Source organism: Nycticebus coucang, chromosome 2 (genome assembly GCF_027406575.1).
Source record: "Nycticebus coucang isolate mNycCou1 chromosome 2, mNycCou1.pri, whole genome shotgun sequence".
Classification (NCBI taxonomy): Eukaryota; Metazoa; Chordata; class Mammalia; order Primates; family Lorisidae; genus Nycticebus; species Nycticebus coucang.
This window is the reverse complement of record NC_069781.1, coordinates 154488643-154513240: the sequence shown is the minus strand read 5'-3', so window position 1 is coordinate 154513240 and position 24598 is coordinate 154488643. Positions and strand designations below refer to the sequence as shown.

The 24598-nt window shown below is 43.4% G+C and overlaps 1 protein-coding gene across 2 annotated transcripts in view; it reads left to right on the top strand.

Annotated features, from left to right (window-relative positions):
• Positions 1-536: 536 nt before the first annotated feature.
• The window catches only part of LOC128593726 (liver carboxylesterase 1-like), a 55802-nt gene continuing 31740 nt past the window's right edge, over positions 537-24598 (top strand). The window contains exons 1-4 of one of the 2 annotated variants that reach the window (XM_053602035.1): positions 537-713; positions 9861-10065; positions 12832-12976; positions 16110-16243. In XM_053602035.1, the coding sequence (XP_053458010.1) occupies positions 662-713; positions 9861-10065; positions 12832-12976; positions 16110-16243 (536 nt within the window). In that variant the 5' untranslated portion in view covers positions 537-661. Of the gene's footprint in view, positions 714-9857; positions 10066-12831; positions 12977-16109; positions 16244-24598 lie in introns of both variants that reach the window. The other variant, XM_053602026.1, reaches the window with a different exon arrangement.

Here is a 24598-nt window from a genome sequence, read left to right as displayed (position 1 = left end):
GGATGGACACAAGGATGATGGATGTTTGTAGCCAGGGACTGTGGGGAGAGGGAGTTCATTTTTACCTGCTGTCAAAAAATCTCTGCTTTGAGGGGCAGTGAGTTCCCTGACCCGGCAGGTGTGAGGCAGGAGGCGCGCAGGAGCATTGTAAAGGTACTGTAGGCATCAGAAAGGGGCTGGACGGCATTTAAGATGCTTCCACACCTGAGAGCCTAGAACTCTGTGCAATGAGAGAGTTGGGTCCTAAGTTACCCAGCTGAGCAGTTTTGTCCTAAGCTGGGTAGCTGAGCTGTGACTATATCTGAGCTTGTTCTGAGGACCCCAGGCCAAAGCTCCCCCCTTGCCTAAAGGCCCTTTTGGGAAGGTCACAGGCCACTAAGGTTAGAGTCTCACAGAGGGGAAACCCTTAAGCAATAAGTGGCTTGGCAAGTTTGTGGCTCTGTGTAATCTGAGTTTGTTTACATAAAAAAGGCTGAGCTCTGGGTGGGCGTGGCTTGGAGATCCCAATATAAGCCCTTGGAGATCTTTGCAAGTGCAGAGAGCTTTTCTCCCATCCCTGACTCCATAAAGGCTGTGAGGACTCAGGCTCTGAGCTGGAAGGCACAGCCTCTCTGAGCAGCACCAAGACCTCCCAGGTCCTGGGAGCCCCTACCCTTCCAGGATGTGGCTCTGTGCTCTGTTCCTGGCCACTCTCTCCACTTCCACAGCTTCAGGTGAGTCTTTCTGAAATACAAAAATCCTGGTTCTGAGTTTGTGTGGATGGGGGTGCATATAAGGAAAAGGCAGCACAGGTCTGGTCCAGGAGAGGTGTGCGGTCCCAGACTTGGACTTGGGGCAGTGGAGCCCAGTCAGCCCCAGCAAGTGCTGAGACACAGGGGGAAGAATCACCCTGCGTCCCCAGCTGCACTGAGTGCACCCCAGGCAGGAGGGTGAGGGGATGGCCCAGTGCCTCACACATGAAGAATTGGAGAGCTCAGCTTAATTTCCTCTTGATTATTAATCCAGATATGGCCAGATATGACTAGTAACATAACAGAATATCAAGAGCAAGGTCGCTAGCAATATTCCCAGCTGTGCATCTCTAGGCAAGGACCTTAGGTTTTCTATGCTCCAGTCACCCTGTCTCTCCTGGAGGGAAGCCAACAATTCCCACATCACTGGGCGAATGTGAGGACGACATGGGTTGTTTCTAAAGCGCTTAGGTAGCACCTGCTAAAGAGGAAGTGTGGAAAAGGGATTGTTTATAAACATGGCGAATTAATAGAAAATTTGAGGAATGTTGGTGGGAATGTCTCAGGGGCCAACTGCCATTGAACAGATAGCTTGTTACTCACAGTCCTCAGAAGGAGGGGTGCACACGGGGGGCTTTACTGCTTTTTTTTTGAAGCCCCCTCCTCCAAATTGATGCTCCTCTGATTGCACCGCCCTCTGCCTGTGGGCCTGGACTCACCAGGTGATTCTAACATGCAGTCAAGGTGAGAGCCACTGTTGGACCTGCTCAGTCAGTGTAGTCTGGCCTGGCGTTTGGACACAGCAAGCAGACTTCATTGTGCCCCGAGGGTTTGCACAGCCTTGTGTCAGTGGGAGGAGGAGATGGCACAGGCCACAGAGGCGTGGCTCGGCTCCATGTGGTGTTGGCTGGGTCATTTATGTGAGCACATTCAGGTGGGAGCCTGGCTAGGGCAAGAATGACCAGGAAGAGCCAGAGATGGCCAGTTCTCTTTTTCTCCCTGTGGTCTTTCATCATTGAGTAGTCTAACCTGATCTTTCTTTCTTTATTTTGATTTTCTTTCTTTTTTCTTTTCTTTTTATTTAATTTTTTTTTTTTATTGTTGGGGATTCATTGAGGGTACAATAAGCCAAGTTACACTGATTGCAATTGTTAGGTAAAGTCCCTCTTGCAATCATGTCTTGCCCCCATAAAGTGTGGCACACACCAAGGCCCCACCCGCCTCCCTCTGTCCCTCTTTCTGCTTTTCCTGCCCCCAATAACCTTAATTGTCATTAATTGTCCTCATATCAAAATTGAGTACATAGGATTCATGCTTCTCCATTTTTGTGATGCTTTACTAAGAATAATGTCTTCCACTTCCATCCAGGTTAATATGAAGGATGTAAAGTCTCCATTTTTTTTAATAGCTGAATAGTATTCCATGGTATACATATACCACAGCTTGTTAATCCATTCCTGGGTTGGTGGGCATTTAGGCTGTTTCCACATTTTGGCAATTGTAAATTGAGCTGCAATAAACAGTCTAGTACAAGTGTCCTTATGATAAAAGGATTTTTTTCCTTCTGGGTAGATGCCCAGTAATGGGATTGCAGGATCAAATGGGAGGTCTAGCTTGAGTGCTTTGAGGTTTCTCCATACTTCCTTCCAGAAAGGTTGTACTAGTTTGCAGTCCCACCAGCAGTGTAAAAGTGTTCCCTTCTCTCCACATCCACGCCAGCATCTGCAGTATTGAGATTTTGTGATGTGGGCCATTCTCACTGGGGTTAGATGATATCTCAGGGTTGTTTTGATTTGCATTTCTCTAATATATAGAGATGATGAACATTTTTTCATGTGTTTGTTAGCCATTCGTCTGTCATCTTTAGAGAAAGTTCTACTCATGTCTCTTGCCCATTAATATATGGGCTTGTTGGCTTTTTTCATGTGGATTAATTTGAGTTCTCTATAGATCCTAGTTATCAAGCTTTTGTCCTATTCAAAATATGTGAATATCCTTTCCCATTGTGTAGGTTGTCTCTTTGCTTTGGTTGTTGTCTCCTTAGCTGTACAGAAGCTTTTCAGTTTAATGAAGTCCCATTTGTTTATTTTTGTTGTTTTTGCAATTGCCATGGCAGTCTTCTTCATGAAGTCTTTCCCCAGGCCAATATCTTCCAGTGTTTTTCCTATGCTTTCTTGGAGGATTTTTATTGTTTCGTGCCTTGAATTTAAGTCCTTTATCCATCTTGACTCAACTTTTGTGAGTGGGGAAAGGTGTGGGTCCAGTTTCAGTCTTTTACGTGTAGATATCCAGTTCTCCCAACACCATTTATTGACTAGGGAGTCTTTCCCCCAAGGTATGTTCTTGTTTGGTTTATCGAAGATTAGGTGGTTGTAAGATGTTAGTTTCATTTCTTGGTTTTCAATTCAATTCCAAGTGTCTATGTCTCTGTTTTTGTGCCAGTACCATGCTGTCTTGACCACTATGGCTTTGTAGTACAGACTAAAATCTGGTATGCTGATGCCCCCAGCTTGATTTTTATTACTAAGAACTGCCTTAGCTATACAGTTTTTTTCCGGTTCCATACAAAATGCAGAATCATTTTCTCCAAATCTTGAAAGTATGATGTTGGTATTTTGATAGGAATGGCATTGAATAGGTAGATTGCTTTGGGAAGTATAGACATTTTAACAACGTTGATTCTTCCCATCCATGAGCATGGTATGTTCTTCCATTTGTTAATATCCTCTGCTATTTCCTTTCTGAGGATTTCATAGTTTTCTTTATAGAGGTCCTTCACCTCCTTCGTTAGGTATATTCCTAGGTATTTCATTTTCTATGAAATGATGGTGAAGGGAGTTGTGTCCTTAATTACCTTCTCATCTTGACTGTTACTGGTGTATACAAAGGCTACTGATTTGTGCACATTGATTTTATATCCTGAAACATTACTGTATTTTGATGACTTCTAGGAGTCTTGTGTTGAGTCTTTGGGATTCTCTAAGTATAAGATCATGTCGTCAGCAAAGAGGGAGAGTTTGACCTCCTCTGCTCCCATTTGGATTCCCTTTATTTCCTTGTCTTGCCTAATTGTATTGGCTAGAACTTCCAGCACTATGTTGAATAGTAAAGGTGACAGAGGACAACCTTGTCTGGTTCCAGTTCTAAGAGGAAAAGCTTTCAGTTTTACTCCATTCAGTAAAATATTGGCTGTGGGTTTGTCATAGATAGCTTCAATCAGTTTTCAAAATGTGCCACCTATGCCTATACTCTTCAGTGTTCTAATTAGAAAAGGATGCTGGATTTTATCAAATGCTTTTTCTTCATCTATTGAGAGGATCATGTGATCTTTATTTTTGCCTCTGTTAATATGGTGGATAACGTTTATGGACTTGCGTATGTTAAACCAGCCTTGCATCCCTGGGATGAAGCCTACTTGATCATGATGAATGAATTTTTTGATGATAAGCTGTAATCTATTGGCTAGGATTTTGTTGAGAATTTCTGCCTCTATATTCATGAGTGAGATTGGTCTGAAATTCTCCTTTTTGTTTGGGTCTTTTCCTGGTGTTGGTATCAGGGTGATGTTTGCTTCATAGAATGTGTTGGGGAAGATTCCTTCTTCCTCAATTTTTTGGAATAATTTCTGCAGTGTACAGGAATAAGCTCTTCCTTGAAGGTTTGGTAGAATTCTGGGGCGAAGCCATCTGGACCAGGGCATTTTTTGGTTGGAAGATTTTTTTATTGTTTCTTTGATTTCAGTGCTTGAAATTGGTCTGTTCAGGGGCTCTATTTCTTCCTGGCTAAGTCTAGGGAGAGGGTGTGATTTCAAACATTTATCCATTTCCTTCATATTGTCAAATTTCTGGGCACAGAGTTTCTGGTAGTATTCAGAGATGATCTCTTGTATCTCTGTGGGATCAGTTGTTATTTTCCCTTTATCATTTCTGATTGAGGTTACTAGAGATTTTACTTTTCTATTCCTCGTTAGTCTGGCCAATGGTTTATCTATTTTATTTATTTTTTCAAAAAACCAACTCCTTGTTTTATTAATTTTCTGAATGATTCTTTTGTTTTCAATTTTATTGATCTCTGATTTGATTTTGGATATTTCTTTTCTTCTACTGAGTTTAGGCTTAGATTGTTCTTCTTTTTCCAATTCCATAAGATGGCTTGTGAGATTGTTGACGCACTATCTTTCTGTTTTTCAGATGTAGGCATCTAAAGCGATGAATTTTCCTCTCAAAACTGCTTTTGCAGTATCCCACAGGTTTTGGTAGCTTGTGTCTTCATTGTTGTTATGCTGAAGGAAGTTAATGATTTCCTGTTTTATTTCTTCCTGCACCCATCTGTCATTCAACAGAAGATTGTTTAGTTTCCATGCCTTTGTGTGGGGTCAATCGTTTTTGTTAGAGTTGAGTTCCACCTTTAGTGCCTTATGGTCTGAGAGGATACAAGGTAAAATTTCAATTCTTTTGATTCTGTTGATATTTGTTTTGTGTCCCAGGATATGATCAATTTTGGAGAATGTTCCATGGGGTAATGAGAAGAATGTATATTCTTTATCTTTGGGATGGAGTGTTCTATATGTGTCTATCAAGCACAGTTGTTCTAGGGTCTCCTTTAAATCTCTTATATCTTTGTTTAATTTCTGTTTAGAGGATCTGTCTAGCTGTGTAAGAGGAGTGTTAAAGTCCTCTGTTATTATAGTATTATCAGATATCATATTGCTCAGACTGAGTAAAGTCTGTTTCAAGAATCTGGGAGCATTTAAATTGGGTGCATAAATATTGAGAATTGAAACGTCTTCTTGTTGCATTTGTCCCTTGACCAATATAAAGTGACCATCTCTGTCTTTTTTTACTTTAGTTGCTTTAAATCCACAAGTATCTGAAAATAAGATTTCAACTCCTTTTTTCTTCTGAATTCCATTTGCCTGAAAAATTGTCTTCCAACCCTTGACTCGGAGTTTTAATTTGTCTTTTGAAGCCAGGTGTGTTTCTTGTAGTCAGCAAATGGATGGCTTGTGTTTTTTAATCCAGTCCACCAATCTATGTCTCTTCAGTGGGGAATTCAAGCCATTAACATTTATTGAGATAATTGATAAGTGTGGTAGTATTCTATTCATCTTATTTTGTGAGAGTCCATTGCTTAGTTTTATCTTTTGCATCAGTGTGGAGGTTAGGTTCTGTCCTTTAATTTCTGAGTTCTTACTTTGCTGCTGATCCATTGTGGTGGTCAGTGTGCAGAACAGGTTGAAGTATTTCCTGTAGAGCTGGTATTGTTGTGGCAAATTTCCTCAAGGTTTGTATATCCGTAAATGTTTTGATTTCTTCATCAATTTATAAACTTACCTTAGCAGGGTACAGAATTCTGGGCTGGAAATTGTTCTGTTTAAGTAGATTAAAGGTAGATGACCATTGTCTTCTTGCTTGGAAAGTTTCATTAGAGAAATCTGCGGTCACTCTGATGGATTTGCCCTTGTAGGTCAACTGGTGCTTACTCCTGGCAGCTTGCAGAATCTTTTCTTTTGTCTTGACTTTGGACAGGTTCATCACAATGTGTCTTGGAGAAGCTCGGTTAGAGTTGAGGCAACCTGGTGTCCGATATCCTTCTGAAAGCAGTGTGTCAGAATCTTTGGTGATATTTGGGAAATTTTCTTTTATAATATTCTCTAGTACGGCTTCCATTCCTCTGGGGCATTCTTCTTCCCCTTCTGGGATTCCTATAACTCGTATGTTGGAATGCTTCATAAAGTCCCATAATTCTGACGGTGAACATTTTGCTTTCTCTCTCTTCTTTTCTGCTTCTTTTACTATCTGAGTTCTCTCAAGAACTTTGTCTTCTACCTCTGAAATTCTTTCTTCTGCATGGTCTAACCTGTTGCTGATACTTTCCATTGCATCTTTAAGTTCCCTAATTGACTGTTTCATTTCCTTCAGCTCTGCTATATCCTTTTTATATTCTTCATATCGTTCATCTCTTATTTGATTCTGTTTTTGGATTTCCTTTTGGTTATTTTCCACTTTATTAGCAGTTTCCTTCATTGTTTCCATCATTTCTTTCATTGTTTTCAACAAGTGTATTCTAAATTCCCTGTCATTCCTAACATTTCTTTATAGGTGGAATCCTCTGAAGTACCTACCTCGTGGTCCCTTGGTGGGGTTGTTCTGGACTGGTTCTTCATGTTGCCTGGAGTTTTCTGTTGTTTCTTCCTCATGAGTGATTTCTTTTATCTGTTTCCTTACCCTAATTTTCCTTTCACTTCCTCTTGCTCTTTAAGTTCACGTGCCTGTGGACTAAGGGTTCGATGAGTCCTTTTGGTACAGGACCAGAAGGTTGAGAAAGTTGAAGAGTAAGAAAGGGATGAAAGAAAGGAGGGCCGAGTGATAAGAAAAGAAAAAATAGAGAAAGGAGAGGGGGTGAGTAAAAGCAATATTGACAAAAAGAAGAGAGGCACAGAAAGAGGAAGACAGAGCAATATAGGTGTTCAGTAGGGTAGTTTGACACAACCTTTAAAAAAACCCACCTTCTGGGGGTGCCTAGTTGGGTGGTTCTCTTGAGGTCAGCAGCTCTTTGCTAACCTGATCTGACACAGTACCCCACCTCCACCAAGTAGAGAGGAACGACAAAAATGCTATAAATCAAAGCAAAACAGGCAAACAGAAAAGTTTATGGGATAAAATTTGGTGAAAAACCAAATAATAGCGGTAGAAACACTAGCAAAAATGAAGTTCTAGTTATTGAGAAAGGCAGCAATGGGAATTATAATTAAACTAGAAAAATTGAGAAAGAAAAAAGATCTGTATGGAAAAGGTTGAAATTAAAAAACAAAACAACATCAACATCAAAATAAACAAAAAAACAAACAAACAATAACAACAAAAAAAATCAACAACATCAAAATAAACAAAAAAACAACCAAACTAAAAAAGAAAAACCACATCCAAAAACAAAGCAGTATGTATATGTTGTTGAATATTGTCTGGGCAACACGTGGTCTTCTGGGGTACGAGATGTTAATCACAGTTCTGATATGACTGGAGGCTGCTGATTTCTCAAACCCCAGCAGACACCCTAAAGCTCTCTTTGGCCCACTTAAAAGGCACTTTGAACTTGTAAACTTGCTGAGCAGAAGCTTTCCCAGGAAAGTGCTTGTCGCTGGAATCACTGCAGAAGTGGCTTTCCACTTACCCAATGTGCCAAAACCGGTCTCACTCTGCCCCTGAGGGTTAGGGCTGCAAGGAGGCTCAGACCCAACCATTAGGCTACTCAGTTGCTAGGTTACCAGCACCCACCCGGATTCTAGCTCTGCGACCCTGAGGGTGGAGCTTGCCAGGGCAGATCACTCACAAAAATGGCTCCCTGTGGCCCACAGCCAAACACTATTAGCTCTGTCTGGCTCAGTGGCTCAGTCTGGGGCCCTAGACAATGGCCAAAGTTCTCCGCACTCCCGCTCAGGCTCTCCCCCAGGCACTTCAACTGAGTGCCAAGTCCAAAGACACCAAAACAGTTCACAGATAAGGCCTTTCAGGTTTGCAGTCTTGCTGCTACCGAACTTAGAGTTGCGGGCGGGTTGAGACCGATTAAACACACGTGACCACTTGCCATTTTTCCACTGTTTTTGTCCTCCTCTTGGGGTCCAGAAGTCTCTCGTTGACTCCCTGTATCCTCACAGGGGAGATGATAGGCAGATCTCACCGGCCAGGGATGCCTGGAGTCCTATCTCCCCAGACTCACGGTGCCCAGATGCAAGGAAGGTGTTACTCGGCTGCCATCTTGCTCTCCTCATTTACTGCTTTATTGGTTTCCACTGGAAGAGGCAAGGCAATGAGAGGAGGTTTAGGATACACTATTGTGAGGAATTTCAGGGAGATTTGGGGCACAAGGCCTGCCCATAGTTGTCTGGCACCTGGCTCTGGATTGTTTAGGGCAGGTGGACGGTGGCCTAGGGTGTGGGAACTTGATAAGGAGCTGGTTGGTGTGTGGGTTCTGGGATAGCTGGACCCTGGGAGAGGCAGTGCATCCAGAATCTGGAGGGTCTCAGGAAGCAAAGCATGAGAACTCAGATAATCAAACACATGTGACTACATTTAATAGATGAAGAAGCTGAGACTCAAGGAGGGAAATGTTCACATCCACTTTCATCTGGAAATCGTGGCCTGTGGACCCAAAATCAGTACCCTGACAGCCCTACGGGTGGTGGTATCTGAAAGGCCACATGCCATACAAATCAGATCAGGTCAGCTGGCCCCTAGCAGGTAGAAGAGGGCTGATATGGAAGCTCCAGGGATTTGAAATTCAGCTCAGGGAGGAAGAGTTGTCTGTTCTGTTTGTGGGTCTCTCTCCTCTCCTTGACCCTTTCAGAGAAACCTCAAGCTCACATCCCACCCCCAAGAGCAGCTTCTGCTGCTTATTTGCTGTGAAATGAACCCTAGCCTTTATCCTGGCTTTGTAGCCCCTCCCTGACCTGCTCTCTCCTGCCAGGACTGTTTCCTACTCCCCACAGGCTGTGTCTGTGCACACGGGCCCCCTGCCCCAGCCAGGCAGCCTTTGTCTTTGCTGTCTCTGAGCCACAGTCTGTCCTCACTGCTTCACACCACCCCCGACTTTCACCCCCTCTTCAGTCCCCCCTCCTGCTGCAAGTCCCAGCCCCTCCCTGTACCTCCCATCAGGAGGACTCACTCCTCCCGAAACCACTCCCCACACCCTCTCCTAGGACACACCACTTTCTTCCCAGCTGGAGAGTCAAGTGTCTATGTGGCTCATTCCCCCTGCAAAATTCTGTGTTCCTGGAGATGGGGCCACCTCTTGTTCACCATCCTACCTTGCATGAAGCTCGTGCCAGGATCCTAGTGGAAGGATGTTCCAGAGGCTTCTCAGAGGGGGACTAAGTGTCCTGACCTCCCAACACCTCTCCTTCCTGTGTGCATTTTTCACTGGGTGCTTTCCCACCTCCTGTTCTGATTTGCTCCATGAAGCTGCTCCATGCATTAGGAGGGACAGTGACCCTCCCCCCCTTTTCCCAGCAGGAGAAACTGAGGCCTAGTGGACGTAGGTGACATGTTTAAGAAAGCGGTAAAACCCACCTGGCATCCCCTCAAGCCTTTCTCCTCTCATGTGTCCTTATTTATTCTAAATGTCCAGCAGGGCACCCGTCCTCGGCCCCCGTGGTGGACACCGTGTACGGCCCAGTGCTGGGGAAGTCCGTCAGCCTGGAAGGATTCGCACAGCCTGTGGCTGTGTTCCTGGGTGTCCCTTTCGCCAAGCCTCCTCTCGGGGCCCTGAGGTTTGCCCCGCCACAGCCTGCCAAGCCCTGGAGCTTCGTGAAGAACACCAGCTCCTACCCCCCCATGTAAGCCAGCGGGCTGGGCTCTGGCATCTTCGGTGGGATGTCTGCCTCCCGGGGATGCAGGCAGGAGTCCAGGCAACCCCCAGATGGGGTTAAACTTAGTTCTGGAATCATCAAGAACAGCGTGGATCCTTAAGAGCAGCTAGAACTCTCAGGACCTTCTAGAGTCCTTTACGGAACACACATGTATTGAGCACCTACTGTGTGCCAGGAAGGTTTCAGGTCTTGGTATCTGTCAGTGAACAAAACAAGATCCCTAGAAGCTGACATCCCGAGCTTGCATTGTAGCAAGGAGAGACAGATCATAAATAATATGCCATTTAATAAATGAATAATGTGATATGTTAGGATGTGGTAACATTCCACGTTGGTGTGGCCCCCTCTCAACTCCCAGGTGTGTCTAGCTCCTTAATACAAGCACAGCAAGGGTGGTTGTGCCTATCCCCCTGACAACGTTGGGCAAAAGAGCCCAAAGATTCCAGTGGTCACATATTCCTGCCCCCTCAGGACACCTTGGAAACCTACATCAGCCCAGGCGTTTGTGGCAATGACTAGGATCTCTACCCTGGCTGCCTTCTTTTCTATTCTTTCTTATCCTTTCTTTAAAAAATTGTATTCGCCATTTTTCTTTTCTAATTGAAAATGTAATACATAGTTATTACAGAAAAATTTGGAAGCATAGAAGGAAATGTCAGAAATAAATAAGAAATAAATGTAAGAAAATAAAAATCGTGGTCAAGTCCAGCACTCAGAGAGAGCTGCTGTTAATCTGCTGGACCCCCTTCCCCAGGGTTCATCTCTGCACACTTTCTTCCTTGGAAATGGCGTCATTGATACAAAAAGTTTGTATACCTGCTTTGCTTATTCATAAGTGTATCATCAACAATATTCTAAACCATTAAATAACACAGACTGATATTTAATAGCTACATTACATTCAGTATCAAACCACATTTAATTTTCCCAGTCTCTTATTTGGGGTCATTCAGTCGTTTTTGATGATTTTCATAATATAAATAGCACTGTGATGACCCTCTTGTATGAACTGTTTATGAACATTCAAAAATATTTCAGGAAAAGTTTCAAGAAATGACATTTCTGAGACAAAAGTAGAGTTTTTATTAAATTTCCTTCCAAAAATGTTCCTTCCATTGACATAGGAAACCAAGACGCTTGCCAATACTCAGTTTATTAAAATAATGATTTTTTTTTTTGCTATTGGACATACTCTTTATTTTGCATTTATCTAAATATTAGTGAAGCTAAACTCATTTTCTTACTTTTAACAGTTGAATTTCTTCTTTTCAATTCTGTCCCTTGCTCTTGGTGATCTGCGGGCAAATTTCCCTGAATGGAAATCAGGAAGTCGTCTTTGCTGACTCTGATTCTGCTACTTGACAGGCGTGTCATTCTGCCACGCCTCAGAATGAGTGCCTCAGTCCTCATGTACACAGCAAGGGCTGCAATGCCTGCCTTCTGGGTCCATTGAGATCTAGGAACGTTGCTTATACTGTACTTGGAAATATAAACCCCACACAGCTGCATCTTCCTGGCTAAGTCACCTATGGCAGATTCTCTAACCTCTCTGTAACTCAGATTTTTCATCTGTAAAATGGAGATAACAGTAGAAACTATGTCACGGGGCTGATGTCAGACTTCAACGAGTTAGTATTTGAACATAACAGAGCATCTGGCACACTTAGAAGACTCAGTAAGTGTTACCAAGTTTCATCTATGTTGGACCTTCCTTCCTTCCTTCCTTCCTTCCTCCCTCCCTCCCTCCTTCCCTATCCTTTCTTTTTTCCTTTCTTTCTTTTTTTGACACAGTCTTACTCTGTCACCCTGGGTACAATTCAGCAGTATGCTGTCATCATAGCTCACAGCAACCTCACATTCCTCAGCTCAATCAATCCTCTTGCCTCAGCCTCCCTGAGTAGCTGTGACTACAGGGGCCCGCCGTGATCCCTGGCTAGTTTTTCTATATTTAGTAGAGATAGGGTCTCACTCTTGTTCTGGCTGATCTCCAACACCTGAGCTTAAGCATTCTCCTACCTCAGCCTCCCAGAGTGCTAGGATTACAGACCTGAGCCACCGTGCTCCACAGGAGCTTTCAGACCTTCAAGGCAGCCAAGAACACCTGCCTGGGATGGTTGATGGTAGAATCTTAGCATGTCTGAGCTGCTAGACCCTTCTATAAATCATCCCCCTCACTTAGACCTGGGAGATTGTGGCCCAGAGCAGAAAAGAAACTCACCAAAGTCACTCAGCAAATGAGAGGCTGGGACAAGATGGATGCAAATGTTGTCCTACTAAGATTTCATCCCTGACCTGTTGGGGGTCCTAAATGCCTGCCTCCTGAGAGGCTTCTCATGGTGTGTGGAAGTCTCCCGGGGGCTGGAACATGTTTACCTGGGGGAGGAAGAAGGTCACCGTGCAGCCCACCACCTGGGGCTCCATAGAGTGTGGGAAATGCCACCTCCCAGGGCTGGTCAGAGTCTCTGCCGCCTCTCTTCCTTGAGCCAGGGCATCAAATACACTCTGGGAAAGGGAGAGGTGCCAAGGAGTCTCACTCTGCTTGGTCTTGAGAGGCTTAGAGAGTCCAGGGCCCCCACCTGGACCCCCAGATGCCTCCTTCCCATTCCAGTGTCCCAAGCCTGGCAATCCAGCTCCATGTATAGGCTGAAACCTCCCAGATCAAGCCCTGGCCAGCCCCAGGAGACTCCTGCTTAGGTCTGGTTGAAACTCAGGGATTCCTCTTTCTCTCCCCAGGTGCTCCCAAGACGCAGAGGCAGGGCAGGTACTGTCAGAGCTCTTCACCAACAGGAAGGAGAACATTCCTCTCAAGTTTTCCGAAGACTGCCTTTACCTGAATATTTACACCCCTGCTGACTTGACCAAGAAAAGCAGGCTGCCGGTAAGCTGCGGGCACCCCTGGCCAAGACGTGCCAGTTCCATGTCCCTGGGATATTTGGGTGCAGATTGGAAGGGTACGAAGGCAGCTGAGGTGTGAGGGCAGCTCAGGCTAGGACTGTTCTGGGGCTCCAGGGCTTCCACAGGAAACACAAGTTTTCCACTAATCAGACATAGGACTGCTGGAGAGGGGGGTTGGCTGGCGGTGCCTCCGCAGCGCACCTCTGAATTGTTCCCAGTTTGCTCATGTTAACAGAAGGACAAGAGTGATTACTCTTAGTTAGTAGATTATGAATCTGATACCCAGAGCAGTTGGGACATAATTTGCACTAACGTTAGAGCTGGAAGGAATCATAGAGAAAAGTCTACAACCCCGCCCTTCCTTGATGGATAGATATACTGTGGCCCAGACGGGGAGAATGTGGACAACCCCAGCAGGGTCGGCAGGACCCAAGTCAGGTCTTTTGATGTTTAAACTGTAATCGTGGCACCAGGCACAAAAGCCAAACGCTCATGTGGGTTAAAGTTTTCCTTTATTACCAAGATTGAGAATTGCAGGAAGACAGGGTGATCATTCTCACAGTCAGCCTTACTTTGAGAGAACTTCACAGAGTTCTTATATCCTCCCCAAAGTTATGATTTTCAGCGATCCATCATCCAGCCCTGTAATCTCCTGCTGTGGGACTCTTCGCCACATTTCTAATCTGTACCTTATCATCTGCGGCTTCTTCCTTCAGCCCAGGGTCCTGATGGCCTTTAAGGTTGTCAGAACCAGGGGAGACCTGACTGACATGACTGTCTGCTAAATGGTTAGATGATAAGGTAACTTTGACAAGTGAGGAGGGTGGTTTGAGACAGTTTTTGCTCTTGGACATGGAGTAGGACCTGGAGCAGGTGCACGGCCTTTCCCCAGCACACCAAGGTCCCCTGGAGCAACTTTCAGCGTGTCTGTACAGAGGTGCAGGTGGAACCTCATACGATCCCAGAAAGTATTTCTTTTGCCTTTGCCCAACACTCTGGGACTGCACTCAGCTGATTTCCCTCCCTAATTATCTTTTGCACAGGCCAGTGACCCTGGTGACCGAGTGAGTCAGCATTTCCCAAAGATATGAAGGGCCAGAGAAGGGGCAGGCTGCTAGCTGCAGGGGAGAGCGTCAAGGAGGGTGTGTGAATAAATGGAACAGGAAAGAACCCATTTTGGGTTCTTTGGAGAAGTGGAGGAGGGAGCAGTGTCAGCGTCCAGCCAGTGTACAAGGACCACCCTGGCGTGGTGGCTGAATGGGCAGCAGGTCTGTGAACTTGGGATAGATGGTGGCCCTCCACGTGCTCTGTAAGCACAAGGAAGTGGGGACGAAGGCTCACGTGCTCACCCGTTTACTCACTCGTTCCCTCACTCTTCCATCATGTCCCCAGTGCCCCTGTGCAAGGTGAGCCTCAGAGAGGAGGGGAGAGGAGGGACCTGAAGCCGTTTGCACACAGCCGCAGCCTTCAGGGATCTCGCCACCTGGGCTGCACAGACACATGGGAACTTCTGTGTAGTATCAGACACCAGCCTGTGGGCTCAGCCTTCACTCAAAGATGACAATAAACTCAGTCCCCCCTCAGGAGGGAGGCAGGGATCAGACATACAGGGCCTCTAGGAACCTGTAGGCAAAAGCACCTCTAGGTAAGGACACAGGGCCTAGGACTGCAGGGTCTGGGTTTAAATCCTGCTGCTGCCTTTGACTAACTGAGAGAGGATTTCTTTACTTCTCCATGCCTGTTTCCTTGAAATGGGAGTGTTCAGAGATGACTGCCAAGCCCAGTCTCCGCCCCCAGCTAAGTACATAAGGGCAATGGTGAAGCCTTATTTGGAGCAAAAGGGAGGATCTGACCCGGACGTAACAGCAGACTGGCTGTGCTGTGGCCTTTGGCTGCCAGGTTCTGGGCAGCTGAACATAGGGTGTGTGGCACCAATGGCCTGGGGTCAATTCCTGCTTCTACCAACTGAGTGTGTGACCTTGGGCAGGATAAGTAAGTTCCTTGGTTTTCCTATCTGTCAAATGGAACCGGATTAGTGCCTACCTTGTGCATAGTTCTTTTTTATTTTATTTTATTGAAGCAGAGTCTCAGTATGTTGCCCTCAGTAGAGAGCTATGGCATCACAGCTCACAGCAACATCAAACTCTTGGGCTTACGTGATTCTCTTGCCTCAGCCTCCCAAGTAGCTGGGACTACAGGCACCTGCCACAACACCCGGCTATTTTTTTTGTTGCAGTTGTCCTTGCTTAGCTGGCCTGGGCCGGGTTTGAACCTGCCAGCCTTGGTGTATGCAGTCCAGCGCTGTAACCACTGTGCTATAGGCGCCAAGTGCCTGCACAGTATGTGGTGCACAACTCATATGATAAGTTTTCTTAATTAACCGTGTTATCGCAATGTAATTATTTTAGTCACTCCCCCTGTTTCCCTGTTATTTGAACTCTGTACATGTGAGAACCAGGATTTATGAAATCCTGTGTCCACTCTCATCCTCAGTTCTTATCACCCTCCCTGGCACAGAATAGCTTCCCAAGTGATGTTATCCAAGAACTGAAGACTCCCTGGAGGAGGCGGATTCCAGGCTGGGGTGAGGAGGGTGGGGAGGATTTGGGCAGGCAGAGAGCAGGCGTACTGGGAAGAGATGCCATGGGTGGCCTATGTGCTTCTTGAGATAATCGCTCATGCTCATGGCAGTTCAGATTAGCAGAGAATTGAAGTGAAGCTGCAATCCAAGGGCTGCCCATGCGGACAGAGAGCTGAATGAAGGGTCCAGGCATGAGGGTGATGGGAGTGTGGGGAGAACGTGGCACCCTTATCCTTTCCTGTCATTCCCATGAGTCATTCTCATGTTGAAGAACCTGGGGGCAGAAAGGGTGCTTTGGGGGTAGGGAGAAAGTTAAGAGTATCCAGAGTGGGTGGAATGGGGTAGCAGCCTGAGCCCCAGTACTGAGGGTCAGGGAGGATACACGCTGTCTTTTGTAGCCTTCTGGACGCTGATGGACTTTGGGTAATGGCCTGCTTGAGTCATGGCCTAGAGGTCAATGATGAAACCAGATATCCCCGGAGTCCTTCAGAGCTCAGCCTCCTCTAACCAGTGTGGGGGTCTCTTCCCCACCCAGGTGATGGTGTGGATCCATGGAGGTGGACTTGTGCTGGGCGGGGCCTCAACCTATGATGGCCTGGTCCTCTCTGCCCATGAAAACGTGGTGGTGGTGACCATTCAGTACCGTCTGGGCATCTGGGGATTCTTCAGGTAAGTTTCTTGGCTCTCCTCACGGCACTTGGCTCCCACTGTGAACCCTCCAGCACCCAGCTCTGGTCATCTCAGTGCTCCGGGGCCTTTGCTAAGTTCCTTGAAAAAGGAATCCCCTTCTCTTCAAAAATGGTCACCTCTGAACCTCTGATAACCCAGGTACTCTTGTTCATTTGCTTCTGAGCTTTTTGTTGTTTTTGTTGTTGTTGAGACAGAGTCCCACCCTATTCCCTGAGCAGAGTGCAATGGCGTCACACCTCACTGCTATCTCAGACTCAGGCTGTGGGCATCCTGCTGCCTCAGTCTCTGGAAGCCACTGGGATTACAGGTGCTTACTGTGGTTCCCGGCTGAGTTTTTCACTTTTTTTAGGACTCGGGGTCTGACTCTTGCTCAGGCAAGTCACAAACTCCTGAGCTTAAGCAATTCTCCCTCCTCAGGCTCCCACAGTGCTGGGACGATAGGTGTGAGTCATCATGCCCAGCTGCTTCTGAGCATTTGAGTGTGCTCTTTCCTCTGCCTGGAATGCTACTCTAGCTAACATACTCCTATTCATCCTGCAAATCCCAGCCCATATATTCCCTCTTTGAATTACTTGTCTTCTTTTCACCTCTGCTGCACACTGCGAGTTCCTCTGCCAAGCCATTAAATGTGGCACAGCAGTGAAAGTTCACCCATCTTCCTTCTCCTGGAAAATAAGTACAGGCGGACTCATCACTAACAACCTCCTCTGTCCCCACTGGCTGTCTGAGACCCTCACCCTTCACAAGGACACACTCAGGCCTGGACTCCCACAGCCCATCCCCAGCAGAGGCTCCCTGCTCTCCCCATGTGTCCTGCACAGCTGTGTTGCTCTATCCTCCCAGGTGCCCAGGATGGAGGCCTTGAGGGCAGCCTGGACTCTGCCCTTTCTCTCACTCCCACATCCAGGGGCCAGCAAAGCCCTGGCTCCACCCATAAACTGAACTCAGGGTCTGGTGAGTTCGCACTCCTCCCTTGCTCCCACCCCAGTCACTGTTGTCCATCTGTGGCCTGATTATTATCATTTATTTTTATTTTTTTTCTTTTTCTTTTCTTTCTTTCTTTTTTTTTTTTATTATTAAATCATAGCTGTGTACATTAATGCAATCATGGGGCACCATACACTGGTTATATAGACTGTTTGACACATTTTCATCACACTGGTTAACATAGCCTATCTGGCATTTTCTTAGTTATTGTGTTAAGACATTTACATTCTACATTTACTAAGTTTCACATATACCCTTGTAAGATGCACTGCAGGTGTAATCCCACCAATCACCCTCCCTCTGCCCATCCTCCCCCCTTCCTCCCCTCCCTTGCCCCTTACCCTCTATTCTTGAGTTATAACTGGGTTATAGCTTTCATGTGAAAGCCATAAATGAGTTTCATAGTAGGGCTGAGTACATTGGATACTTTTTCTTTCATTCTTGAGCTACTTTACTAAGAAGAATATGTTCCAGCTCCATCCATGTAAACATGAAAGAAGTAAAGTCTCCATCTTTTTTAAAGGCTGTATAATATTCCATGCTGTACATATACCACAATTTATTAATCAATTTGTGGATTGATGGGCACTTGGGCTTTTTCCATGACTTAGCAATTATGAATTGGGCTGCAGTAAACATTCTGGCACAAATATCTTTGTTAGGATGTGATTTTTGGTCTTCTGGGTATATACCTAGTAGAGGAATTATAGGATTGAATGGCAGATCTAGTTTTAGATCTCTAAGTGTTCTCCAAACATCTTTCCAAAAGGAATGTATTAATTTGCATTCCCACCAGCAGTGTAGAAGTGTTCCCTTTTCTCCACATCCACGCCAACATCTCTGGTCTTGGGATTTTGTGATATAGGCTAATCTTACTGGAGTTAGATGATATCTCAAAGTAGTTTTGATTTGCATTTCTCTGATGATTAAAGATGATGAGCATTTTTTCATATTTCTGTAGGCCGTGTGCCTGTCTTCTTCAGAGAAGTTTCTCTTCAAGTCCCTTGCCCAGCCTGCGATGGGATCACTTGTTCTTTTCTTGCTTATACGTTTGAGTTCTCTGTGGATTCTGGTTATTAAACCTTTGTCAGAGACATAACCTGCAAATATCTTCTCCCATTCTGATGGCTGTTTGCTTGCTTTACTTTCTGTGTTCTTGGCTGTGCAGAAGGTTTTTAGTTTGATCAGGTCCCAGTAGTGTATTTTTGAAGCTGCTTCAATTGCCCGGGGGGTCCTCCTCATAAAATACTCACCCAGACTGATTTCTTCAAGGGTTTTCTCTGCACTCTCTTCTAGTATTTTTATAGTTTCATGTCTTAAGTTTAAATCTTTTATCCAGTGAGAGTCTATTTTAGTTAATGGTGAAAGGTGTGGGTCCAGTTTCAGTCTTCTACAGGTTGCCAGCCAGTTCACCCAGCACCATTTGTTAAATAGGGAATCTTATCCCCACTGAATGTTTTTAATTGGCTTGTCAAAGATCAAATAATGGTAAGTAGCTGGATTCCTCTCTTTGTTTTATGTTCTGTTCCAGATATATACTTCTCTGTTTTTGTGCCAGTACCATGCTGTTTTGGTGACTATCGATTTATAGTAGAGTCTGAGGTTTGGTAGCATGATTCCTCCTGCTTTGTTTTTATTTCAGACGATATTCAACAAGATATATTACTGCTTTGTTTTTGGTTGGTTTTTTTTGTTTGTTTGTTTTTTGTTTATTTTGATGATGATGTTGTTGTTGTTTTTAATTTCAACCTTTTCCATACAGATTTTTTCTTTCATTCTCAATTTTTCTAGTTTAAATACAATTTCCCATTGCTGCCTTTTTCAATAACTAGAACTTCATTTTGCTAGTATTTCTATCCTTATTATTTGTTTTTCACCCAATTTTATACTGTAAAGTTTTCTGTTTGCTTGTTTTGGTTTGATTTATACCATTTTTGTCTTTGCTCTCTACTTGGTGGAGCTAGGGTACTGTGTCTGATCAGGTTAGCAAAGAGTTGCTGACCTCAAGGGAACCACCCAACCGGGCACCCCCAAAGGTTGGTTTTTTTTTTAAGGTTGTGTAAAAGTACCCTACTCTACACCTATATTGCTCTGTCTACCTCTTTCTGTGCCTCTCTTCTTTTTGTCAATACTCCTTGTACACACCCCCTCTCCTTTCTCTATTTTCTTTTCGTTCTTTCCTTCTTTCTTTCATCCCTTCTTGCTCTTCAACCTTCTCATCCTTCTGGTCCTGTACCAAAAAGACTCATCGAAACCTTAGTCTACAGGCAAGGGAACTTAAAGGGCAAGAGGAAGTAAAAGGAAAATTAGGGCAAGGAAACAGATAAAAGAAATCACTCATGAGGAAGAATCAGCAGAAAACTCCAGGCAACATGAAGAACCAGTCCAGAACAACCCCTTCAAGGGACCATGAGGTAGCTACTGCAGAGGATTCCACCTACAAAGAAATGTTAGGAATGACAGAAAGGGAATTTAGAATACACATGATGAAAACAATGAAGGAAATGATGGAAACAATGAAGGAAACTGCTAATAAAGAGGAAAATGACCAAAACGAAATCCAAAAACAGAATCAAATAAGAGATGAATGATATGAAAAATACAGAAAAGATATAGCAGAGCTGAAGGAACTGAAGCAGTCAATTAGGGAACTTAAAGATGCAATGGAAAGTAACAGCAACAGGTTAGACCATGCAGAAGAAAGAATTTCAGAGGTAGAAGACAAAGTTCTTGAGATAACTCAGATATTAAAGAGGCAGAAAAGAAGAGAGAGAAAGCAAAACGTTCACTGTCAGAATTATGGGACTTTATCAAGCGTTCCAACATACGAGTTATAGGAATCTCAGAAGGGGAAGAAGAATGCCCCAGAAAAATGGAAGCCATACTAGAGAATAGTATAAATGAAAATTTCCCAAATACCACCAAAGATTCTGACACACTGCTTTCAGAGGGATATCGGACCCCAGGAAGCCTCAATTCTAACCAAGCTTCTCCAAGACACATTGTGATGAACCTGTCCAAAGTCAGGACAAAAGAAAAGATTCTGCAAGCTGCCAGGAGTAAGCGCCAGTTGATCTACCGGGGCAAATCCATCAGAATGACTGCAGACTTCTCTAATGAAACGTTCCAAGCAAGAAGACAATGGTCATCTACTTTTAATCTACTTAAACAGAACAATTTCCAGCTCAGAATTCTGTACCCTGCTAAGCTAAGCTTTAAAATTGATGGAGAAATCAAATCATTTACAGATATACAAACATTGAGGAAATTCACCACAACAAGACCACCTCTACAGGAAATTCTTCAACCTGTTCTACACACTGACCATCACAATGGATCAGCAGAAAAGTAAGAACTCAGAAATTAAAGGTCAGAACCTAACGTTCACACTGATGCAAAAGATAAAAGTAAGCAATGAACTCTCACAAAATAAGATGAATAGAATATTACCACACTTATCAATTATCTCAATAAATGTTAATGGCTTGAATTCCCCACTGAAGAGACATAGATTGGCTGACTGGATTAAAAAACACAAGCCATCCATTTGCTGACTGCAAGAAACACACCTGGCTTCAAAAGACAAATTAAAACTCCGAATCAAGGGTTGGAAGACAATTTTTCAGGCAAATGGAATTCAGAAGAAAAGAGGAGTTGCAATCTTGTTTTCAGATACATGTGGATTTAAAGCAAATAAATTCAAAAAAGACAAAGATGGTCACTTTATATTGGTCAAGGGAAAAATGCAACAAGAAGACGTTTCAATTCTCAATATTTATGCACCCAATTTAAATGCTCCCAGATTCTTGAAACAGACCCTTCTCAGTCTGAGCAATATGATATCTGATAATAGAATAATAACAGGGGACTTTAACACTCCTCTTACAGAGATAGACATATCCTCTAAACAGAAATTAAACAAAGATATAAGAGATTTAAAGGAGACCCTAGAACAACTGTGCTTGATAGACGCATATAGAACACTCCATCCCAAAGATAAAGAATATACATTCTTCTCATCACCCCATGGAACATTCTCCAAAATTGATCATATCCTGGGACACAAAACAAATATCAACAGAATCAAAAGAATTGAAATTTTACCTTGTATCTTCTCAGACCATAAGGCACTAAAGGTGGAACTCAACTCTAACAAAAACGCTCGACCCCACACAAAGGCATGGAAATTAAACAATCTTCTGTTGAATGACAGATGGGTGCAGGAAGAAATAAAACAGGAAATCATTAACTTCCTTGAGCATAACAACAATGAAGACACAAGCTACCAAAACCTGTGGGATACTGCAAAAGCAGTTTTGAGAGGAAAATTTATCACTTTAGATGCCTACATTCGAAAAACAGAAAGAGAGTGCATCAACAAACTCACAAGCCATCTTATGGAATTGGAAAAAGAAGAACAATCTAGCCTAAACTCAATAGAAGAAAAGAAATATCCAAAATCAAATCAGAGATTAATGTAATTGAAAGCAAAAGAATCACTCAGAAAATTAATGAAACAAGGAGTTGGTTTTTTGAAAAAATAAATAAAATAGATGAACCATTGGCCACACTAACGAGAAATAGAAAAGTAAAATCTCTAGTAACCTCAATCAGAAATGATAAAGGGGAAATAACAACTGATCCCACAGAGATACAAGAGATCATCTCTGAATACTACCAGAAACTCTATGAACAGAAATTTGACAATGTGAAGGAAACGGATCAATATTTGGAATCACATTCTCTCCCTAGACTTAGCCAAGAAGAAATAGAGTTCCTGAACAGACCAATTTCAAGCACTGAGATTAAAGAAACAATAAAAAATCTTCAAACCAAAAAACGCCCTGGTCCAGATGGCTTCACACCAGAATTCTATCAAACCTTCAAGGAAGAGCTTATTCCTGTACTGCAGAAATTATTCCAAAAAATTGAGGAGGAAGGAATCTTCCCCAACACGTTCTATGAAGCAAACATCACCCTGATACCAAAACCAGGAAAAGACCTAACCAAAAAGGAGAATTTCAGACCAATCTCACTCATGAATATAGATGCAAAAATTCTCAACAAAATCCTAGCCAATAGTACAGATTATCATCAAAAAGGTCATACTTCATGATCAAGTAGGTTTCCATGGTTTAACATATGCAAGTCGATAATCATTATCCACCATATTAACAGAGGCAAAAATAAATATCATATGATCCTCTCAATGGATGCAGAAAAAGCATTCGATAAAATCCAGCATCCTTTTCTAATTAGAACACTGAAGAGTATAGGCATAGGTGGCACATTTTGAAAACTGATTGAAGCTATCTATGACAAACCCACAGCTAATATTTTACTAAATGGAGTAAAACTGAAAGCTTTTCCTCTTAGAACTGGAACCAGACAAGGTTGTCCTCTGCCACCTTTACTATTCAACATAGTGCTGGAAGTTATAGCCAATACAATTAGGCAAGACAAGGAAATTAAGGGCATCGAAATGGGAGCAGAGGAGGTCAAACTCTCCCTCTTTGCTGACGACATGATCTTATACTTAGAGAACCTCAAAGACTCAACCACAAGACTCCTAGAAGTCATCAAAAAATATAGTAATGTTTTCATACAAAGAATTTTCAATTCTTCCATCTCTAACCACGCCGCCCCAAAAAAGTTTTAGGCTCTGACTTGATGATGAATAAGGAAATCAAAATAAGGTGATACTACTTTCATATGAACTCAAGACTAATTGTAGTTACCATCTTAACATCCATTTATCAAATCAATAGACTGAATTTTCTCCCTTAGAAAATTTTCAACCAAACTGGAATTAATCTCACATTAAAGTACAAGAAAGCATATGCAAGACTAGTGTTTTGTTTTGTGGCATAAAAAAGAAACATTCCTCCAATAGCACTGGCCCAGGAGGCACCACATGAAGAAGTGGCTGTAGGACAAAGTGTCTATTAGATCTACCAAAATGCAAGATGGCTCCAGTTTCAGCCTGGAAAGAAAGATCCCTGCCAAGTCTAACTTTTTACTGTACCCAGGTCTCAAACAGATATTAGGCCCACCTACCTGACAAGGCTGGAACACAGGACCAGCAGTCAAGAGGTCTAAAGTTGTCTGAACTAGTCAGTGAGCATCTCTATGCCATGATTTGTCAGTGCTCACATTGATGGTGGTAAAAGGATCAAGAAGCCTGTGTTTTTAGAGCAGCACAAACACTATCTCAGTAAGCAACAATGACAGGAAAGGATATTTGCATATTTTCAATCACACAAAAGCTTGATACTAGGATCTATAGAGAACTCAAATTAATCCACATGAAAAAAGCCAACAAGCCCATATATCAATGGGCAAGAGACATGAATAGAACCTTCTCTAAAGATGACAGACGAATGGCTAACAAACACATGAAAAAATGTTCATCATCTCTATATATTAGAGAAATGCAAATCAAAACAAACCTGAGATATCATCTAACCCCAGTGAGAATGGCCCACATCACAAAATCTCAAAACTGCAGATGCTGGCGTGGATGTGGAGAGAAGGGAACACTTTTACACTGCTGGTGGGACTGCAAACTAGTACAACCTTTCTGGAAGGAAGTATGGAGAAACCTCAAAGCACTCAAGCTAGACCTCCCATTTGATCCTGCAATCCCATTACTGGGCATCTACCCAGAAGGAAAAAAATCCTTTTATCATAAGGACACTTGTACTAGACTGTTTATTGCAGCTCAATTTACAATCGCCAAAATGTGGAAACAGCCTAAATGCCCACCAGCCCAGGAATGGATTAACAAGCTGTGGTATATGTATACCATGGAATACTATTCAGCCATTAAAAAAAATGGAGACTTTACATCCTTTGTATTAACCTGTTTGGAAGTGGAAGACATTATTCTTAGTAAAGCATCACAAGAATGGAGAAGCATGAATCCTATGTACTCAATTTTGATATGGGGACAATTAATGACAATTAAGTTATGGGGGGGAAGCAGAAAGAGGGGGGTGGGGCCTTGGTGTGTGCCACACCTTCTGGGGCCAAGACATGATTGGAAGAAGGACTTTACCTAACAAATGCAATCGGTGTAACCTGGCTTATTGTACCCTCAATGAATCCCCAACAATATATAAAAAAACAAAGATCAAATAACGGTAAGTAGCTGGATTCATCTCTTGGTTCTCTACTCTGTTCCAGACATCTACTGCTCTGTTTTTGTGCCAGTATCATGCTGTTTTGATCACTATCAATTTGTAGTAAAGTCTGAGATCTGGTAACGTGATTCCTCCTGCTTTGTTTTTATTTCTGAGTAATGTCTTGGGTATTCAAGGTTTTTTTCTGATTCCATATAAAAGAAAG